This window comes from Ictidomys tridecemlineatus, unplaced genomic scaffold (genome assembly GCF_052094955.1).
Source record: "Ictidomys tridecemlineatus isolate mIctTri1 unplaced genomic scaffold, mIctTri1.hap1 Scaffold_417, whole genome shotgun sequence".
Taxonomy (NCBI): Eukaryota; Metazoa; Chordata; class Mammalia; order Rodentia; family Sciuridae; genus Ictidomys; species Ictidomys tridecemlineatus.
This window is the reverse complement of record NW_027522702.1, coordinates 244,878-263,202: the sequence shown is the minus strand read 5'-3', so window position 1 is coordinate 263,202 and position 18,325 is coordinate 244,878. Positions and strand designations below refer to the sequence as shown.

General features: G+C 34.5%; 1 protein-coding gene across 1 annotated transcript in view; it reads left to right on the top strand.

Annotated features, from left to right (window-relative positions):
• Nucleotides 1-18,325, top strand: part of LOC120890492 (adhesion G-protein coupled receptor V1) — a 101,893-nt gene that overhangs the window by 32,817 nt on the left and 50,751 nt on the right. The window contains 8 exon segments of the mRNA XM_078036538.1: nucleotides 1,810-1,986; nucleotides 2,354-2,536; nucleotides 4,829-5,008; nucleotides 8,087-8,248; nucleotides 15,355-15,472; nucleotides 16,545-16,668; nucleotides 17,704-17,842; nucleotides 18,049-18,234. Coding sequence (XP_077892664.1) covers nucleotides 1,810-1,986; nucleotides 2,354-2,536; nucleotides 4,829-5,008; nucleotides 8,087-8,248; nucleotides 15,355-15,472; nucleotides 16,545-16,668; nucleotides 17,704-17,842; nucleotides 18,049-18,234 — 1,269 coding nt within the window.

Sequence of the window (18,325 nt, the reverse complement as noted above, 5' to 3'; positions counted from 1 at the left end):
TCGGCAGACACAACATCTTTGTTGGTATGTGGTGCTGAGGATCGAACCCGGGCCGCACGCATGCCAGGCGAGCGCGCTACCACTTGAGCCACATCCCCAGCCCTAAAAATCATTTTTAATGATCCTTTTAATATAGAAAATGTGAGTAATATTTCCACCTAAATAAATATTTAATATGAATAAATAAATATTTTATAACTAGCTTACAAAAATGACAAATTTGAGTGAACTTTAAAACATTGTATTTGGATTAATTATTTACCTGACTGTCTGTACTATTATGTTGATTGTTTAGTTGCTTTAAACTAATATCTGAAAAAATGGAACAATTTAGTTAATTTTATTGTTGGCTTGATAGGGGAGTAATTTCATTTCAGGGTACAATTACTTGAATCCAGATTAATATTCAGATGGCTTAGGTCTACTTTTTGCTCTGTATATCTATATTTACATATTGAAAGAGAGAAAAAGAGAGAGAGAGAGAGAGAGAGAATGCGGAAAAATCTATAATGATGTACACAAAAAAACTGAAAGTGGCAATAGTTGTATTAATGTTATAATTATTGGGGCTGGAAATATAGCTCAGTGGCAGGACACTTGCCTAACATGTGGCAGGTTTGATTCCCAACACTATGCACTTAAATCAGCTAAGGTATTAATAAATAGTACATTGTAATATTAATAGCACTATATGTTGATTATTATAAATGTCTATATTATTAGTAAATGTCATTAGTTTTCCTACTAGTAGTGACTTCTGAAGAGGACTGTCTGGGAAAGATACAGGAATAGTGTAGGAAGGTGGTTTCTTTTCCCTTTCTACATGTTTTCTTTTTATGTTTTGAAATTTTATTCCATGTTCAAAAAAATAAAAACCTTTAAGAATGAATTAAATATAGTATTACATCTAGATTTACAAGTCTAAAACTTTCATTTTTAAAGGAAAAGTAAAATTTACTAAACTTCTCTTGGAATATTATATATTAAAGGCATATTCAATACATGTTAAAATTGAGGGATAGGTCAGGCATGGTGGTGCACACCAGTAATATTAGTAGCTTGGAAAGCCGAGGCAGGTAGATTGCAAATTCAAAGGCAGCCTCAACAATTTAGTGAGGCCCTAGGCAACTTAGTGAGACCCTGTCTCAAAATTAAAAATTTTAAAAAAAGGACTGGGGATGTGACTCAAAGGTTAAATGTCCCTGGGTTCATTCCCTGGTACCTCAACAATAAAATTTGTGGAATAGGTTTTGAAAACTTATTTATTTGCTAATGAGAATGAGCATTTCATAGCAACATTGCCTTTAACCTTGAACATCCCATGGATCCTGAAGTTGTCAGTGAGAATGTATACAGTTGAATATGAGTCTTTTTGTGTGTGATAGAGCTGCCCATTCATGTAGATGAACTAATTTGTTCCATACTGAAAAATATCAAGTTTACAATGCAAATTAAATATTTTTCTTTCAAAATTAGCTGGGAGTGATGGTTTATTCTTTTTGTAATTGTGTTTTTAAATAAATGACAGCAGAATGCATTACAATTCTTATTACATATATACAGCATAATTTTTCATATATCTGATTGTATATAAATTATGTTGACACCAATTCGTGTACTTTGGGTGATGATGTCTATCATATTCTACCATCCTTGTTAATTCTTGTAGTTCCAGCTACAAGGGAGATTGAGGCAGGAAAATTTCTTGGGCCCAGGAGCTCAAGACTAGTATGCTCTACATAGTGAGACCTCACCTCACAAACACAACCAAAAACAGAAAAGCACTTTTTCTTTTACCCCACCTCCCAGGATGATGCTCCTGAGTTGGAAGAAGGATTTATCATCATCATCACTGAGGTAAACCTGGTGAACTCTGACTTCTCTGCAGAGCAGCCAAGTGTACAGAGACCAGGAATGGAAACAGCTGAGATAACGACTGAGGAAAATGATGATCCCAGAGGAATTTTTATATTTCATTTTACTAGGGTGAGTTGAATTTCATATATTTATAATAATGTAGAAGCTCATCCCTGATGATTTGTTCAGTGTTTTTGTATTTTCTGCAAAACAATTGGCTTTGCTTGTAGGTATTTTAAAATAGATGAACAGCCAAATTTGTCTTTCAAATTAATTCTTAGTTCTCTTTGACCAGCTCAAAGGATTCATCAAGTTTATTTTTTGTGAAATTTCAGAGTAAAAGTTCTAAAAACCTGTCATGCCTATTTCCGTTCTATTAACTTATAATTTGAAGAGTGAAGTATGAGATATAAGTGGAAGCAAAAAAGTTACAAGATGATGATTTAGGATAGTTGCTCATTTTGTCTTACTTTTCAACATGTGTTCTTTATTCGAGGATGTTGGTGGAGTTATTACTGCTCATGAGGTGCCTCCACCCTTGAACTTTCTTCAGGTTCCTGTAGTCCGGCTGGCTGGAAGTTTTGAGACAGTAAATGTTTATTGGAAAGCAATACCAGGCACTGCTGGCCTGGAAGACTTTAATCCATCTCAAGGGATTCTTGAATTTGCAGATGGGCAAGTAAGTTTGTCATGAACATGTTAGTATTTTTTGATTCTTCTTCAAGAATTTTATAGGTATCTACCAAATGAGCATGCATTAATGATTGCCAGTTGTATTATAACTCTGAATGTTTCTGTGTCAAGTCAAACACAGATATTATTAATAAATGTGGGCCTAGGAAGAGAAATTTAAGAAGCAAGAATTACACCCCTTTTTTTAATACTGGGGATTGAACTCAGGGGCATTTGGCCATTGTGCCATACCTCCAGCTCTATTTTGTATTTTTTTTTTAGAGACAGGGTCTCACTGACTTGCTTAGTGCCTCCCTAAGTTGCTGAGGCTGGCTTTGAACTCATGATCCTCCTGTCTCAGCCTCCTGAACCACTGGGATTATAGGCACTGTGCCTAGCTCACCCTTTTTTGAACTTCCCCACCTGATTCCATTAAAAAACCAAAAATTCTAAAACAGTATAATGATTGACTTAGAGGTGCCTGCAGTGTATAAAAACCTACGTGATGAACTTGACTGTATTTATGATCACAAATGCTTTTATTCTATTTCTTATTTTTAATAAAGGTTAAGGACAATTTTTTCACAATATCTTTTATTTTATTTTTATGTGGTGCTGAGGATTGAACCCATATCTCATGCATGCTAGGCAAGCACTGTACCACTGAGCCACAACCTCACCCCCTCTATTTATTTCTTAATGTTTATAAATGCATATTTTAATTTAGAATTTCCAATAAAATTTTTAAATATTAAATTAATGTCTCAAATTTACTTTATTTTACTAAAACCTGAAAAATAAATGACATTCTAGACTTAGGTCTACCAAGCTTAAAAATTACAAAATATTCCCAAAGTATTATAAATTTTCTAAATTGGGTGTTTTGTAATATATAAGAATGAGATATCTTTATAATATTTTCCATGAAAAGTGGAAAAGGCATATGCACAACCATGAAAATATTAGTAACTTCATATAGCAGAATTTATAGGTAGCTTTATTCTTGCCTTGACAAATCTGCATAGTATTCATAAACTTATTGGTTGCCCCTAGGGGCTCAGGAAATTCTGTTAAAAAATAAGCATGCAAATCTACATTTTTCTACACATAGAGACCTATTATAATTAATGTTTTTGAAATCATGAGTTTTTGTTTTCTATTATCAGATTTAGAAATTTGCATCATTTCCTATTAACATGGAGGAGGAAATGTTAAGTACATGAAATTTTTACATTAAAAGCAGAAACTAAAAATTGATTTTTCACCAAAGCAACCTTCCAACTTTAGTTACGTCATCAGTAGTAATTCTGAGCACATAGTTGAAGTCTCATCATTTTCCAACATCCTTAGTATCATCCTGATCCTTGAAGTCCACATCAATATGGAAGACAGTCTGTATCCTGCAGTACCAATTTGAGGTGCACACATTTTAATGCGCTTCCATTTTACCATTTGATTTTGTTCAAGCTTTCGTTTATCTGAGTGTGACATCCAGATTTCTTGCTTCTCCTTGTTGTTAAATTAAAGGTTTTAGGTAGAAAACTTCATTTTCTGGTAAAGATCTATATCAAAGTATTGGAATTTACCTGTGTCATACAAAAAGAGACTTTAAATATTGAATATATACCTAGTATAGGTTTATGACCACTAGGGAAATCACAAGGTGAACCAAGTTTATTTATAAGTTTATAAAACTTTTAACATAAACTCAGAGAAATGAACTAAATCCTGATTTTTAAAAAATCTTTAAAAAAACCCCAAAATCAAATTTGGCCTTTCTTCCTGCTTTTCTTTTCCCCTACATTAAATATATATATATATATATATATATATATATATATATTTGAAATCAATAGCATTTATATGAATTGCAGAAGTCAATGATAATTTTTATTCTTTCATTTGCTTTCATATAATAAAACAAAGCACACTAGGTTTTATGTTTGTACAATAGTTGTTAGAGCATTCATAGCACTTATAATATTTTTTCAAGATTAAAAAGTTCTTGTTTCTTTCTATCTGTAAAAATACTATATTTTATTACATTTATAATGTTTTATCTCAAAAATAGCAGACTGTAAATTTCTGACTTTCAACTACTATAAATATCATGATTTTAAAAGTATTACAAATCTAACAGGCAAAATTATTACTTCTTTCTTTTGTGTCATGTTTCTAAGTTTCTATTGAAATATATATAATGAAAAATTATTGCAATATTTCCTTCCCCTCCTCTCCCTCTCTTCCTTCCTATCTCTATTTTTCTCTTCCTCTCTCCTTTTTTTCCTTTCTTTTGTAGGTTACTGCAATGATACAAATCACCATAATTGATGATGCTGAGGTTGAACTCAAGGAGTTGTTCAATATTTCCTTAATCCATGTGGCTGGAGGTGGCAGACTGGGGGATGATGTTGTGGTAACTGTAATTATTCCACAGAATGATTCCCCACTTGGAGTATTTGGATTTGAAAAACAGACTGTAAGTTAAATATATCAGGGGAGTGTGAAATTCTCATATAGTTTTAAGTAGAAAAGTGTCTGTTACTTTTGTTTTGAAATTCTTCATTACTCTTCCTTTACAAATCTCTCTTCAATTATCTTTTGAGTTTGCTGTTAATTTAGGGGCCAATCCTCCAACATATACATACAGCTTCATATAATGTGAGCTCCTAACACCGGACAATTACAGAGGGAATGCGATTTCCTATTTATTGAGTATACTAGAACAAGAAGTACTTTTTGTCCATACCTTTTATTTTCTGTCTATTCTACAGATCACCATCCTGGCCACATAACAGGACTGTCATGGCCTGAATGTGGCATCCCAGGATGGGTTTAGTTGATGAGGGAATTTTCCCTCAGTTCTGGTATGCTGTCATGTTTTTCCCTTTCACTTCTCACTTCTCACTTGGCTGTTTTCTTCCAAGACCTGAAAGAGGGAGTTCACTTATTATTGGTTCATCTTCTGAGGGAGGGAAAAAAAGATTCTTATGATTGGTTAATCATAAGAATTAAATATTTGTGTGGCATAGCTTGGCAACTAATATTAAAGTATCACCACATCTGAAAGTACTATGACTCTATCATAATTATTATTATTACATGATCTCTGGGCCATAATTATTATGATTTTATCTTTTAAAGGAAATTCCCAGATGAAATATTCATAAAGATCCTTAGCAACTTTCCTGATTACATATGTCATCACTCCCTTTATTTAATCATTTATATTTGATCATTGTGGATAATTTTCAGTGATTAAACTGCTTGACTGCCCCTTGTCTTTACTGTCCTGTGCATGAAAGGCTAGACCTACAACTTACCTCTCAGAGCTGGGCTTTTCATACACTCCAGAATAAAAATAGAGCTTAATAATTACCTAATGATTTGGTCAATGAAATTTCAATTTCATTAGGAAATAGGAACTATAAAAGGAACAGAGCACAGTTTTGCTGTGGCTCCATGAAACTCTCTTTCTTCCTTGGCAAAAAACTGCACAAGTGTTTCCAAGGAGTGATGGGTTGGCAAAAGAATAGCTGTGATTATCTCTCAGACAGCATTAAAGTCTGAAAAAAATAAAACAAATTTAAAGAGGAGAGTAAAATTTTCCATAATATTAGTATCCTAAGAGAGACAGCATTAATATTTTGTGTATTTTCAACCACGTGGAATTCTTTGCATATTTTAATATGTATGAATAAGTAACTTAATTTTTTAATAAAATTCCTCTATTAGCTTATGAGCTTAGGTTAAAATTTCAGGTTTAGTGTTGAAATCTTCAGGTGGTAAAACCTTAATGTTTTTGCTTTGGAGTTCATCACACTTTTGGAGTTGGATGTTGGATATTGCGTTTTTAAGTTTCTCTTCCCTATATGGAAAATAAAGCTATGCTACTATTCATAAGTAATTTTTGCTTATTCATTTTATCTTAACTGCTAACATAAACTTTTGTGCTCTAAACCTAATTGAATCATGCCTGGAAATAACATCTTATCGAAATAGCCTTAAATTTCCAATTTGTCTTGAGATTCACAAGTGAGATTCAGGTTATTAAGTCTGCAGTGTATAATTCCTCATAACTGTTATGTGGAGTAAATGAGTTCATGTACCTGGGATTTCTTTACACTAAGTCTCAGTTGCTATTTTTATTGTGTAGAATGAATAGCTTCTTGGCAGCTCTTTCCAGCTGCTTTCCTTATATCCCATCTTTTTTATTGAGAAAGTCCCCAATAACATGGAGTTTATCTTTTAACATGTATATAAACATACAACATTGCACACATAGTAAACATTCTGTTAGCATTAATTGTGCCACAGATTAGACTGAGAACTGAAGAATATTGAGGAAAGATTAGTATTAATGTGTCAAAGTTCATAAGCTGCTCATAGAATAATGCAGTATATATGCCAAGACACTAGGAATATCAGAGATCTACAGAAATCTACATATGAAACCCAAACTAATGTTATATCTGTGGAATCAAAACCATCACAGGTATACAATTGATTTATAATGGATTCCTTTCTTTTTTCTTTCTTAGTAAATATCAGTCTAAATATCAAACTACTTTCCAGGCCCCCTTTTTGCCAAATATGCATACACATCTGATTTCTGAGTTTCTGTGAATCTTAAAAAAAGCAAAGTGTATGAAGAACTGACAAATAATGGAAATTCAACACATATCAGTTAGCTCCAAATCTCTATTATTGGTTTGAATGCAAAGTCTCATGGAAAACCAACCAACCAACCTATATTTCATGTTTGTTAAGTTTGTATCTGCCTTAAAAATGGAAGCATTGTGTTATTTTGCATTTGCACTGAAGGTGGATATTGTAGGTTCAATTCAGACTTTATTTCACTGAGTTAACATATGTAATTCATTTGAATTACTTATTTTAATAAGGACTTGTTTAAAAAAATTCTGGCAAATGAATGTATTGAATCTCCTCTCTTTAAATCAAGTTAAATCTCTTTTAACTAAAAACCTCTTTTTACTAACGTAGGTAAACTGCAGATAATTGAGAGGACAGTTTGAAGTCTGTATTATGTGGGGAGCCTGAACACCTTTACAAAAAACCCTAAATCTTAGTTCCTTCCCATAATATTATTATTTATACAGGAGTCCTATGCCAGTATTCCTAGTTGGCTAATTGTTATGGATACCTTGTCTTTAACTGATAACTCAAGTATCAGACTCCTTCTTTCTCTCATTTAGGTCCTAGGAATCCTCTCTATTCACCTGACACATGGGAAAAGAGAGAATATGGAGGATTGTGTGGAAGTTTATGGCCAGAGTGTCAGCAGCATATGTTGCTCCTAGATATAATCTACTCACAAGAATTCAGTGGCTCTATCTAGTTGCAAGAGAAGATGGGAAATTCCATGTTGTTGAGTGTCTAAGAAGGACAGGAAGTGGGGTGAAATATTTTTCTCTGCCATGATTGTAACATTTCATGAATTGAATTCTAAATTCGAAAACTGCAGTCATCGTGAAAAGAAGATTCTGTTTTTTTCTTCTGTTATTCTTTTTATGTTACTGGATTTTCTTTCTTTCAGATAATGGTCAATGATTCCCTGTTTTCTGATGACAATTCATATGTGACATTGACATTTGTTCGGTCCCCAGGGGGAAAGGGTGCCGTCCGACTTCGGTGGACTGTAGACGAGAAAGCTAAGGATAATCTCAGCCCTTTAAGTGGGACACTTCATTTTGATGAGGTAATGGCAGCATGAGGACTCCTGTTATATTTCTCTAATTTGATATTTATAATTTGTAGTTTCTCTAATTTTGTCTAATTTCTCTTAGCATAATATTACTGTGAATTTATATGATAGTATTTAATACATCTGGAATATTTTGAAATTCCCTACACTGTGGGGAAAAAATATTCTTCTCTGAGGGCTGGGGTTGTGGCTCAGTGGTAGAGCACTCTCCTAGCATGCATGAGGCACTGGGTTCGATCCTCAACACTACATACAAATAAAATGAAGATATTGTTTAAAAAATTCTTCTCTGAGAGAGAAAGAGGGAGAAAACTCCCAATTCTGCTGTCAGATTGGTTAATTCACACTCTATTTCTATCCCACAGCCAACATCTTACAGTTCCTTCTCTGACTAAAGGCAAAGTTCTGAGTATGCAAAACTTTTATACTGAGAATAGGTTGATTGTGTCTCATATTAATACAATCTCGTAGATAGTCTCAGCTTTACAAATGCTTGAAATTTTTAACATCCCTGTACACTTTGAGAAAAAGATTGATATTATAGCTGCTCAGAAAACTGAATCAAGATACATAATTTAAGAATGGGAAGCCCATTACAATCTTTTCGTATGTATCTCAGCCCTCTACAACAACAAGTGAAGGTGAAAGGTTCTGTCTACTTTACTTTGATGAATGAACAGGATCTCTTTGACCATATGATTGGTTTCTACAACTAGTAGAACCAGAAACTAGGGGTCGTGCTTTTTTTTTTTCTTCAGAGCTTTCACAACCAAAGAAAGAAATACAGAATTTTCTTTTGGTATACTAATAGGCGAATAATAAATTAATTAGTGATGCCCTCTGACAGACTATTTGCTCCTTAAATATTACCATTTTTGATGTATTGGTTGCTCTAATGGCATTAAATTTCAGGTGTTGCTGATATAGCATCCCTTTGTTTCTCAGAATCTAATAAGCTGTGAGTCAGGAAACATCTAGGTTGCATACCTTAGCTATGATCTGAAAATTTCTCACCTAGCATACAAAGAATTTAAAATTTAGAAATGAGTCATGAATTTCTGTGAAGGTTTTCCTTGGTAATAAAGGGCATATTTTTCTAGTTACCAGGTTCCAAATGCTAGATGTACTTCTCAGGTGATTACAAAAGGTTTCTGGTTTTGAACATCTATACCAAATGGAAAATAATGTTATATTTTCCCCTATTGGGTAAAGCCATTCCTTTTCAGAGCACAGCCTCAAGAAGGATGGATTTATTCCTGGATTTGACCCTATTTGCTAATTGTCACCAGTCTTAAACAGGTTGAAGGCTGAGTTTCCTTTATGTACAATTGTATAGCAGCACCATTGTTCTTGCATATCTAGTTCTAAGGTATCCATATCTACAGGACAGGGGTTCTAATTTGGTTTTGACAACCCCTGCAGTCTTTTCCTGGTCCTGCTTATGGCTACTACTACACAGGTGGATCTCTAATTTCACAAATAATTCTCACAGCAATGCTCACTTTGACAATTGAGATACTAGTCTACAGGGCAGCCCTAGTGGTACCACAGTTAACTGTATAATAGCTTCCTGGACTGCCTTAAAATGTACCAATGACTGTGAGAGTTACTCTTCCCCTACTTACAGGGAAATTCTCTTTGTGATCTTTTCAGTTCTTTCTTGGCACTAGAGAAGTCACTTCTGACTATGTCTTTCTGCATGAAGGATATCTGAGCCTCATATTATTACAGAAGTGTGCAAGCCTCCAGGACTGATGAATGTCCACAGATGATATGTCAGTAGGTCTTTCCTGGTGAGAAAGTTATGAGATTCAGGGCCTAAAGGTTTTGGAGAGAGTACTCCTTAGATCAACATCTGTTCAAGTAGAAGCAGCAGCATTGTGCAGGGTTGAAGGCAAGCTATGATGGAGTTTTGAACTGACACTACCACACACTATAGCTTGCCTTCAAAAGGGACTAACAATTCAAAGTTTTCCTGAGTTTTAGAAGCGTTGAGTTTCATACTTTTGTGTTGTGTAAGTCACCACGAGTGAACTATGCCAGAAAGAGGATCTGACCTACAGGAGAGGTATTTCTTCAGATGAGCCAATTTCCAAAGAAGCCTGAAGATGAGAGTTGTCTGTCTGAAATACTCCCAGCACATGGGGTAATGAGTCCTTTCTTGATGGGATAAGATCTCACTGGACATCAGAAAATCTACATGGAGATCTGGGGTAGAGCCATGCTCAAGAAAAGCTTGCTCTGAGAATCTCTCCTACTGTTTTCCCTTGGTCTTCTCTGAATAAGTGTAATTTTTCTGCTAATTTTGGTTCTTTTCCCTCTACCCATTCCTGCTTCCTTCCTACCTCTTCAAAAGATTTCAATCCCAAGAATACTATTATTTCTTCCCTATCTTGTATTTCCCTTTAGCTCAATAGTTTCCTAGAAACTTTGCTTTCAACGTAGCCTGGAAGAAGTAAAATTGCCCCTGAATAAAGAACAAAGGAAAGGAAACACACAGAGAGACTAAATTTAATGCTCTGAGACATCACTGTGACACAAATAATTTTTATCTCCACCTTTTCCTTTGCATTCTGATTTTAAAAATCCCAACTTATTCTGTATATCGCTGATAAAATTTTCTGCAGCTTGGATCCTACTGTTTGTTGCTTCTGGGGAATGTTTTTTTTTTTTAATTACATTTTTTGACATTGTTATTCTTAAATAACATCTCTTATTTTTCATCTCTTCACTCATGCAGTTCTCTTTAGTGTTACTTGTACCTATTTTGTAATAGATGAACTTTTTTTCATTTTTATTTTTTCTTTTTAGATACACATGACAGCAGAGTGTATTTTGACTTATTATACATATATGCAGTATAACTTATTCAGGATCCCATTCTTGTGGTTGTACATAGTGGTGTATTCATGTATGAACATAGGAAAGTTACTTCAGATCCAATATATTCACTTTTTAAATGTTGTTAGGACTTCTAGGAAAATGTGCATTTATGCTTGGGACCTTATTAAGTGTACTCACGTGAAGTGTGTAATTCCTGGGATGTAACACATCACTCCCATCTCATTCACTCTATGCATAATGTAAATTGTAGGATCAGAATTGATGTGAAGAGGAAGAGCTGAGGAGAGTAGGACCACAACAGCTTTGCATTTTATGGCAGCCAGTTATTGTGGTAGGTGTAGTCTCTGTGGCCTGGAGTTCAGAGACCTCAGCAAATGGTCTTAATCCTCTGGTTCTCCATGTTATTTATGTTCAGGCTGGGGAATGTATATGTGCCATTTAGTCAACCCTAGATTGAAACCTCTATAAGAGAAAATTATGCCTTGAATTTAGAAACCTTTTCTCACTTTCTTTTTCCTTTGTTGTCAGTATAGGTCCCTTATGGTGTCTATATATGCATTTGAAGAAGGTGCATCTCCCCCAATCAGCCTGCTGCCAGTTTAACTTAGAAGTCCCTTCCATCCATCTTTATATTTTAATTTGTTATAAAAATATGTGTCTTCATGTAAACCTCAATCAATACAGATGGATGTGAAAAGAGTAAAATCCCCATGAATTCTCCTAGATCTTGCTTTACTACTTACCAGAGGTAACCACTATTGACAGTTTCTTATATGGCATTTCAATTTTTTTTCTGTGCATATTCAAGCATATGTATCTTATTCTTACACAAATGGAATTTCAGTCTGCAATCTGTTCTGTAACTTGCTCTTTTTACTTTAGAATTTATCTTAAGCATTTATTTTTCATACTAATGCAAATTAACTCCACTGAAGAATTGGTTATATATTTTCCACTGCATTGATTCCTGTCAGTATTTGATACTTACACCTTTCTTTGAGAGTCCTCTGTTTCACCATGGCTTTTATAGTTCTGGTATTTCTTATTTGTTTCTCTGCATTTTACATTTCTTGCTCAGTGTTCTCTTTTCCCTAGTTCCACTTTCTCAAGGATTTATGTGCTGTTGCAGTTTTCTGTCACCTATACTCATCTACTTTACTCACTTTATAGTCTTAATTCTCTTGTGATACTGGGAGTAGCCACCGAAAAAAAACGATGTAGAGTCCATAGCTAGTTAACTTTGATTCAAATCTTAACTCTTCCATTTGCTAGCATGTGATTCCAGGAAAGTTCATTAATTCTTCTCACATTTGGTTTTCTAATGCAAACCAAGGATAAGTAATGCTGAACTTGAATAAAGACTATAAGGATTACATGATGTTATGGTTGGAAAGAGGCTAACCAACCCCCTAACACTTAGAAAATGCTTTCCAAAAACCTTTAAAATAGTTTTAAAGTCATTTAGAAAAATTCTAATAAAATATCAAGTTGATACCTCAACTTAATACAGTAAAGCTCAACTTTTTTCTACATTGTATGATCAAAAATTAATGGCTTCAAATTTCAAAAAGCTGAGAAACTGTTTTTGTTTTCCTAATGTAGTTTGTAGTAGCATTTCTTGAACCACTGCTCTGTACTGCTGTTCTGCAGAATAATAATTGCTCTAAAAGATTGAGTGTTCAAATAGAGTTGGGAAACTCCAAACTGAATTAAGAAAGCTTTCCTGGTGCAATTAAAAAATTACTTGCATACATTTTGAATCTCTAATAGAGAAACTCTTCTAAATATATTTCCCCATGAAACTTCCCCATCACCTTTTATCCCAGAACATTTATATTTTGTAACTAGTGTTCCAAAAACATTGGCATTTGCTACTTGTAATCACCTGTCAGTGGTTTTTCCTATTACTTCTTGTCAATTTTTTTGAGAAATGGAGATCATACCACATGGAAACTGCCTTATATCTAGAGTAGTAAGGTGGGTGGCAACATAACTGTGTAATGATTCTTCTTGATTCTTATGATGCATGTTGATCATTATCCACAACGCTACATTTGTGAATTTGCCTGTTGACTAAAATTTATTTGTAAATCTCCAAATCAGTACTCTTGCTTCTCTCACAGTCATTTGTGGACACACAAATAGTGGTGGAAAATAAGCTTCGCCCAATGAGCACATTCCCACCTGAGGTAGAACAAGACGTGACTTTTCTTGTTTCCACTCTCATAATGTAAACAGATGTCTTTGTCATTGTCAATGTATTTCCATTTCATTTCCATTTTAATTTTCTGTTGGGGAATTCACTGTTTTAAATGGCCTCCAAGTGTAGAGCTGAAATCTTCAGTCTTCAACAAGGAGTTTGTGATATGTTATAAGGAGAAAATATTGTTTTGTGTTAGAAAAGCTATTCAAGTCTGAGTTGCAGTGCTTATTTAAAATGAAAAATATGTTAAAATGACTCAGAGTTTTTGCCAGTGTGCACATCTCTGCAAATGACCATAAAAGTGCCTGAACACTGATTCTGGGGTTACAAAAAAAAAACTGGTTGAGCAGGCAAATGTGTAAATAGGGATTACAAAAATTATGAGCGCTAACTATATTTTCAACCAATAGCACCTCAGAGAAATTACTGTAAATACAAAGAAGCATGTAGAAGAATGTTCGTGGTAATATTATTTACAACAGTTAATAGTCCTTATTAGATAAATGTTGAAAATATTGTAAATGCAAACAGTGGACTGTCCACACCAATTAAAAGGTTAAATTAAATCTGCATGCAGAAATGTGGATGACTTTAATAGTATATACTGAAAGAAAAATTAAGAAGCAGAAACAATGCATTTAAGAGTGAGTGACAGGATGAGGACGGATTTGAAAAATGGTATTTAAAGGGCAGAAGCCAGGTACTTTGGTGAGCACCTGTAATCCCAGCTACTCTGAAGGCTGAGATGAAAGGAACACTTGAACTCAGAAGACCAGCCTGGGCAAAATAGTGAGACCCCAGGTCAGAAACAACAAACAGGGCATGGTGGTGCACAACTATAATCTCAGCTACTTGGGAGCCTGAGGCAGAAGGATCACCAAATTCAAGGCCAGCCTCAGAAACTTAGGAGACCGATTTCTCAAAAATTTAAAAAGTGCTGCTGACGTAGCTTAATGGTAAAGTATCCCTGAGTTCAAATCCCCAGTGCCAAAAAGCAAAATAAAATGAACAAAAGAAATGGACAGATAAAGGACAAAGACTAAATAGAAATAAAAGGCCATCCATTGTCCAATGGAAATAGTGCTGAAGGCTGAAGACCAGAAGAGGATCAATACAAAATGTGCTCCTAAGATTCAGGACAAAAACAAAAAGAATGAAACATAAAATCAGTAATAGTCTGTGCCAAGCATGGTGGTATGCATAGGTAGTTCCATCTACTTGGGAAGCTGAGGTGAGAAGTTCTGTTGAACCCAGGAGTTCAAAACTAGCCTGGGCAACATAGCAAGACCTTGAAACCTCATCTCAAAAACAAACAAACAAACAAATAGGATTCCTGTGTTTTAACAACAAGGGGAAAAAATTATAAGAAAACAGGATGCATTCAGCAAGAAACAAGTGGAACATATAAGAACAAAGGAAAACAAAATCTGAAAGGTGAAGATTAAAAAAAAAAACCTTGAAATGTGTATATAAAATTCCAGGTTCCTGGATGGAAGCACTAGATTTTCCTTATGAATTAGGCTCCTGTATTGCTGCCTGTGGTACTATTGTTAACCAGGAAGGTGCCAGAGATAACTTAACATTGACAATAGGCCATTAGAAGAATGTCAGTGATAATTAACTACAGCAAGTGTCTCTAGCCTATCGATTGCAGCTGTGACTATAATCTCAGGTCATCCATTGCTTGTTTTTCTTCTTGAATGGAGCCAACTCCCCTTACAGATATTAAATCTGTGACTTTTTACAGTTTACATTATGATGTAACCATTTGTCCTCTAAAAGATTGAACTCCAGTATTGAAATTTTTCAGTAAATTTAGGAGATGAGAGATGAGTTAATTTTTTAAATTTTTTCCTATTAAGAGCATAAATGGAATTTATAGTTAGAGTTGACTTTTTTGTATAATAATTCTCCCTAGATGCAACCCTTATTCTAGGCAACAGAAAGGACTGAAAAAGTGATTATACGCATAAACCTTATTCTGCTAATAAAAACACTCAAAGTTTGACTTTGGTCAATCTGGAAGATTTATTTTTCTTCTCATTTGCTATAGATGGAGTCTCAGAAGACCATTGAATTGCATGCACTGCAAGACACCATGCTGGAAAATGACAGGCATTATACAATTCACCTGTTACCAATTGATGAGGTAGAAATATCTCCCGCAAAAGGTAAGAAAAATTTTAGAAATTAAAAAGTAGATTAAAGCAGATAATTAGTAGTTACATAGATAGGCAATGTTAGGTTTTCTAATTCCTAAAATTTTGCTAAAACATAAAGATGTACTCAGGTAAGTACACTTTTAAATTAACATTATAATACCCCATGTTGGTAAGACAGGTCAGATTTCATACTGCTCAGCTGTGACTTTTTAAATAAAACATTTTTATGAAGCAACATTATAAAATTAATTATGGTAGCTTCCTAAATGATGTGATATTAGGAGACTGGTTAAATGTGGCAGAATGCTATGCAATCATTCAAAATGATGTGGCAGAGAAACAACTACATTGAAAATGAATAATTGTTATGGTAATAAAGTAGGTTTCAGAACAACATGCTCAATGTAATCCCATTTTTGTCATGTGCTTTCTTTCTTTTCTTTCCTTTCCTTTCCTTTCCTTTCCTTTCCTTTCCTTTCCTTTCCTTTCCTTTCCTTTCCTTTCCTTTCCTTTCCTTTCCTTTCCATTCCTTTCCTTTCCTTTCCTTTCCTTTTCTTTTCTTTCTGCTGGGAATGAAGCCCAGGGCCTCATGCATGCTCCATATGTGCTCTGATGTGCTTGTCTTATGTAAGTTTGGAATTATTTATTTGAAATATTAATAATGGTTTTGATTTCCTAAATTTGGAAACATATTATTTTTATAATTCAACATTGTTTTAAACTAACACATTATGTTTGATATGTAGTGTTTACCTGTTTTCATCTGAAACTAGAAACTACGTATTTTGACACTTCAGAAACAGGCATCATATGGTTCCTGTGATGACTTGTTACTTGGATCAGTAGAGAATGTTTCAAGAAAATTTTTGTTGTGTGTTCTATCAACAATAATCACAGTAAAAAATGGCCCAGAGTTTAATTATAAAAACTTTGTATTGTTACATGTCTTTTTTGCTATCAAAACTCCATCCTATTCATGGGTCTGTGACAAAAAGCAAAATCTGTGGTCAGGAAAATTCTAGCATTACTGTATGTATTTTGGGTAGTTATCCTTTTGTGTTATGTGTCATCATCAACTTAGGTAGTGCATCAATAATCATTCTGGGAGAAAGGGGAGCGCCAGGAGAAGTTGGGATAGCTCCATCATTTAGGCATGTCCTCATCGGGGAGCCTTCAGCTAAATATAATGGTACTGCTATCATCAGGTAAGAGTTTCAAGATTTTTCTTTGCTTCTACGGGGTTATGACATTGTTTAAAGGATTAGTCGTAGTACACCATTCTTAGTGCATATACAGTGTTCATGCATCATGATTTTACATAAATGTAGCATCATTTGGAAATGCTGCACCTTTTAGACTGAAATAGAAATTAGATCCCAAAAAAGTTTCAGACTAATGGATGATTTGCATAACCTACACCAAGGAAAGCTCCTGGCGTTGAGATCAAAAGTCCATGCTTTCAGCCCTATTCTGTAGCTAAATGTGCAATATAGGAGATATATTCCATCTTTGTTAGCATGTTTGCCTTAGCTGGAAACCATCTTTTAAAAAAACATCAAGGTCAAAGATTTTTTATTCTAAGTGTTACAATGTCAGGACTTATCATATAACTGAATTAGTATGATCATAGGAATGTCTGTTTCTCTCAAAATTTCTCATGAGGAATAGAGGTGGCAGCCATCAATGAAGTGGCCAGATTTGACTCAATATTTTTTTTTAACTATTTTATTTTTTAGTTATCGGCGGCACAACATCTTTGTTTGTATGTGGTGCTGAGGATCGAACCCGGGCCGCACGCATGCCAGGCGAGTGCGCTACCGCTGAGCCACATCCCCAGCCCTTGACTCAATATTTTATCTTTGGGTTAGTTATCCAAAGATGATTATTTATCCTTTTACATTAGTATGCACATGTATGAAGTGTTTATTATTCTTTGGAGAAGTTTGTTAGGCTATTCATATTTTATGCCCTATGTATTAAAAATCTGTAACAACTTCTTTTTATTCCCTCCCACTATTAATGTTCAGTTTTTGCCAATATGCTTGTCATACATTGACACTACACTAGCTCAATATTTTCTAAGTACTTTCTTGCAGTTTATAATTGATAGACAAGTTTATTTAAAAGTATTAAGTTCTTGAAATAAATGAAAATTGGTTACTGTTGAAAGATTCAGTAAACATTTAGGAAAAGTACCAGCAATCAAAATGTATTGAATATACATTTTTGTATTGTTGTAGCCTTGTTCGGGGCCCAGCAATCTGGGGAGAGGTCACAGTGTTCTGGAGAATCATCCCTCCTTCTGTGGGGGTATTTGCTCAAACGTCAGGAAAACTGACAATGTGAGATGGACAGTCTGCAGCCATTGTAGTGATACAGGTATCAATGTTGCTGGCTTATTATGCCCTTCACTCTGTGTGTGTGTGTGTGTGTGTGTGTGTGTGTGTGTGTGTGTGTGCGTGTGGTGTTGGGGTGGGCCATGAGGAGGTTGGTAATACTGCAGAATCTGTTGCTGCTTTATATGTAAAAGGAATGTTTAAGTTTTACAGATTTTACTGTTAATGATTGTTTTCATCCTTCTCTAGGCTTTGAATGATAATATTCCTGAGGAAAAGTCTTTCTATGAGTATCAGCTCACTGAAGTCAGCGAGGGAGGAGTGCTGAGTCGCTCCAGAAGCATGGCCAACATCACTGTGGTGGCCAGTGACTTTCCCTATGGCCGATTTTCCTTTTCACAGGTGCAGCTTCGAGTATCAGAGGAAGCACTGGGGGTATGGTGTGACTTACTTAAAAATATTAATATTATTTTTGTTTTTGATGTTGTGAATGCTTTTTAAAAGTATTCCCTTGTTCATAGTCTAA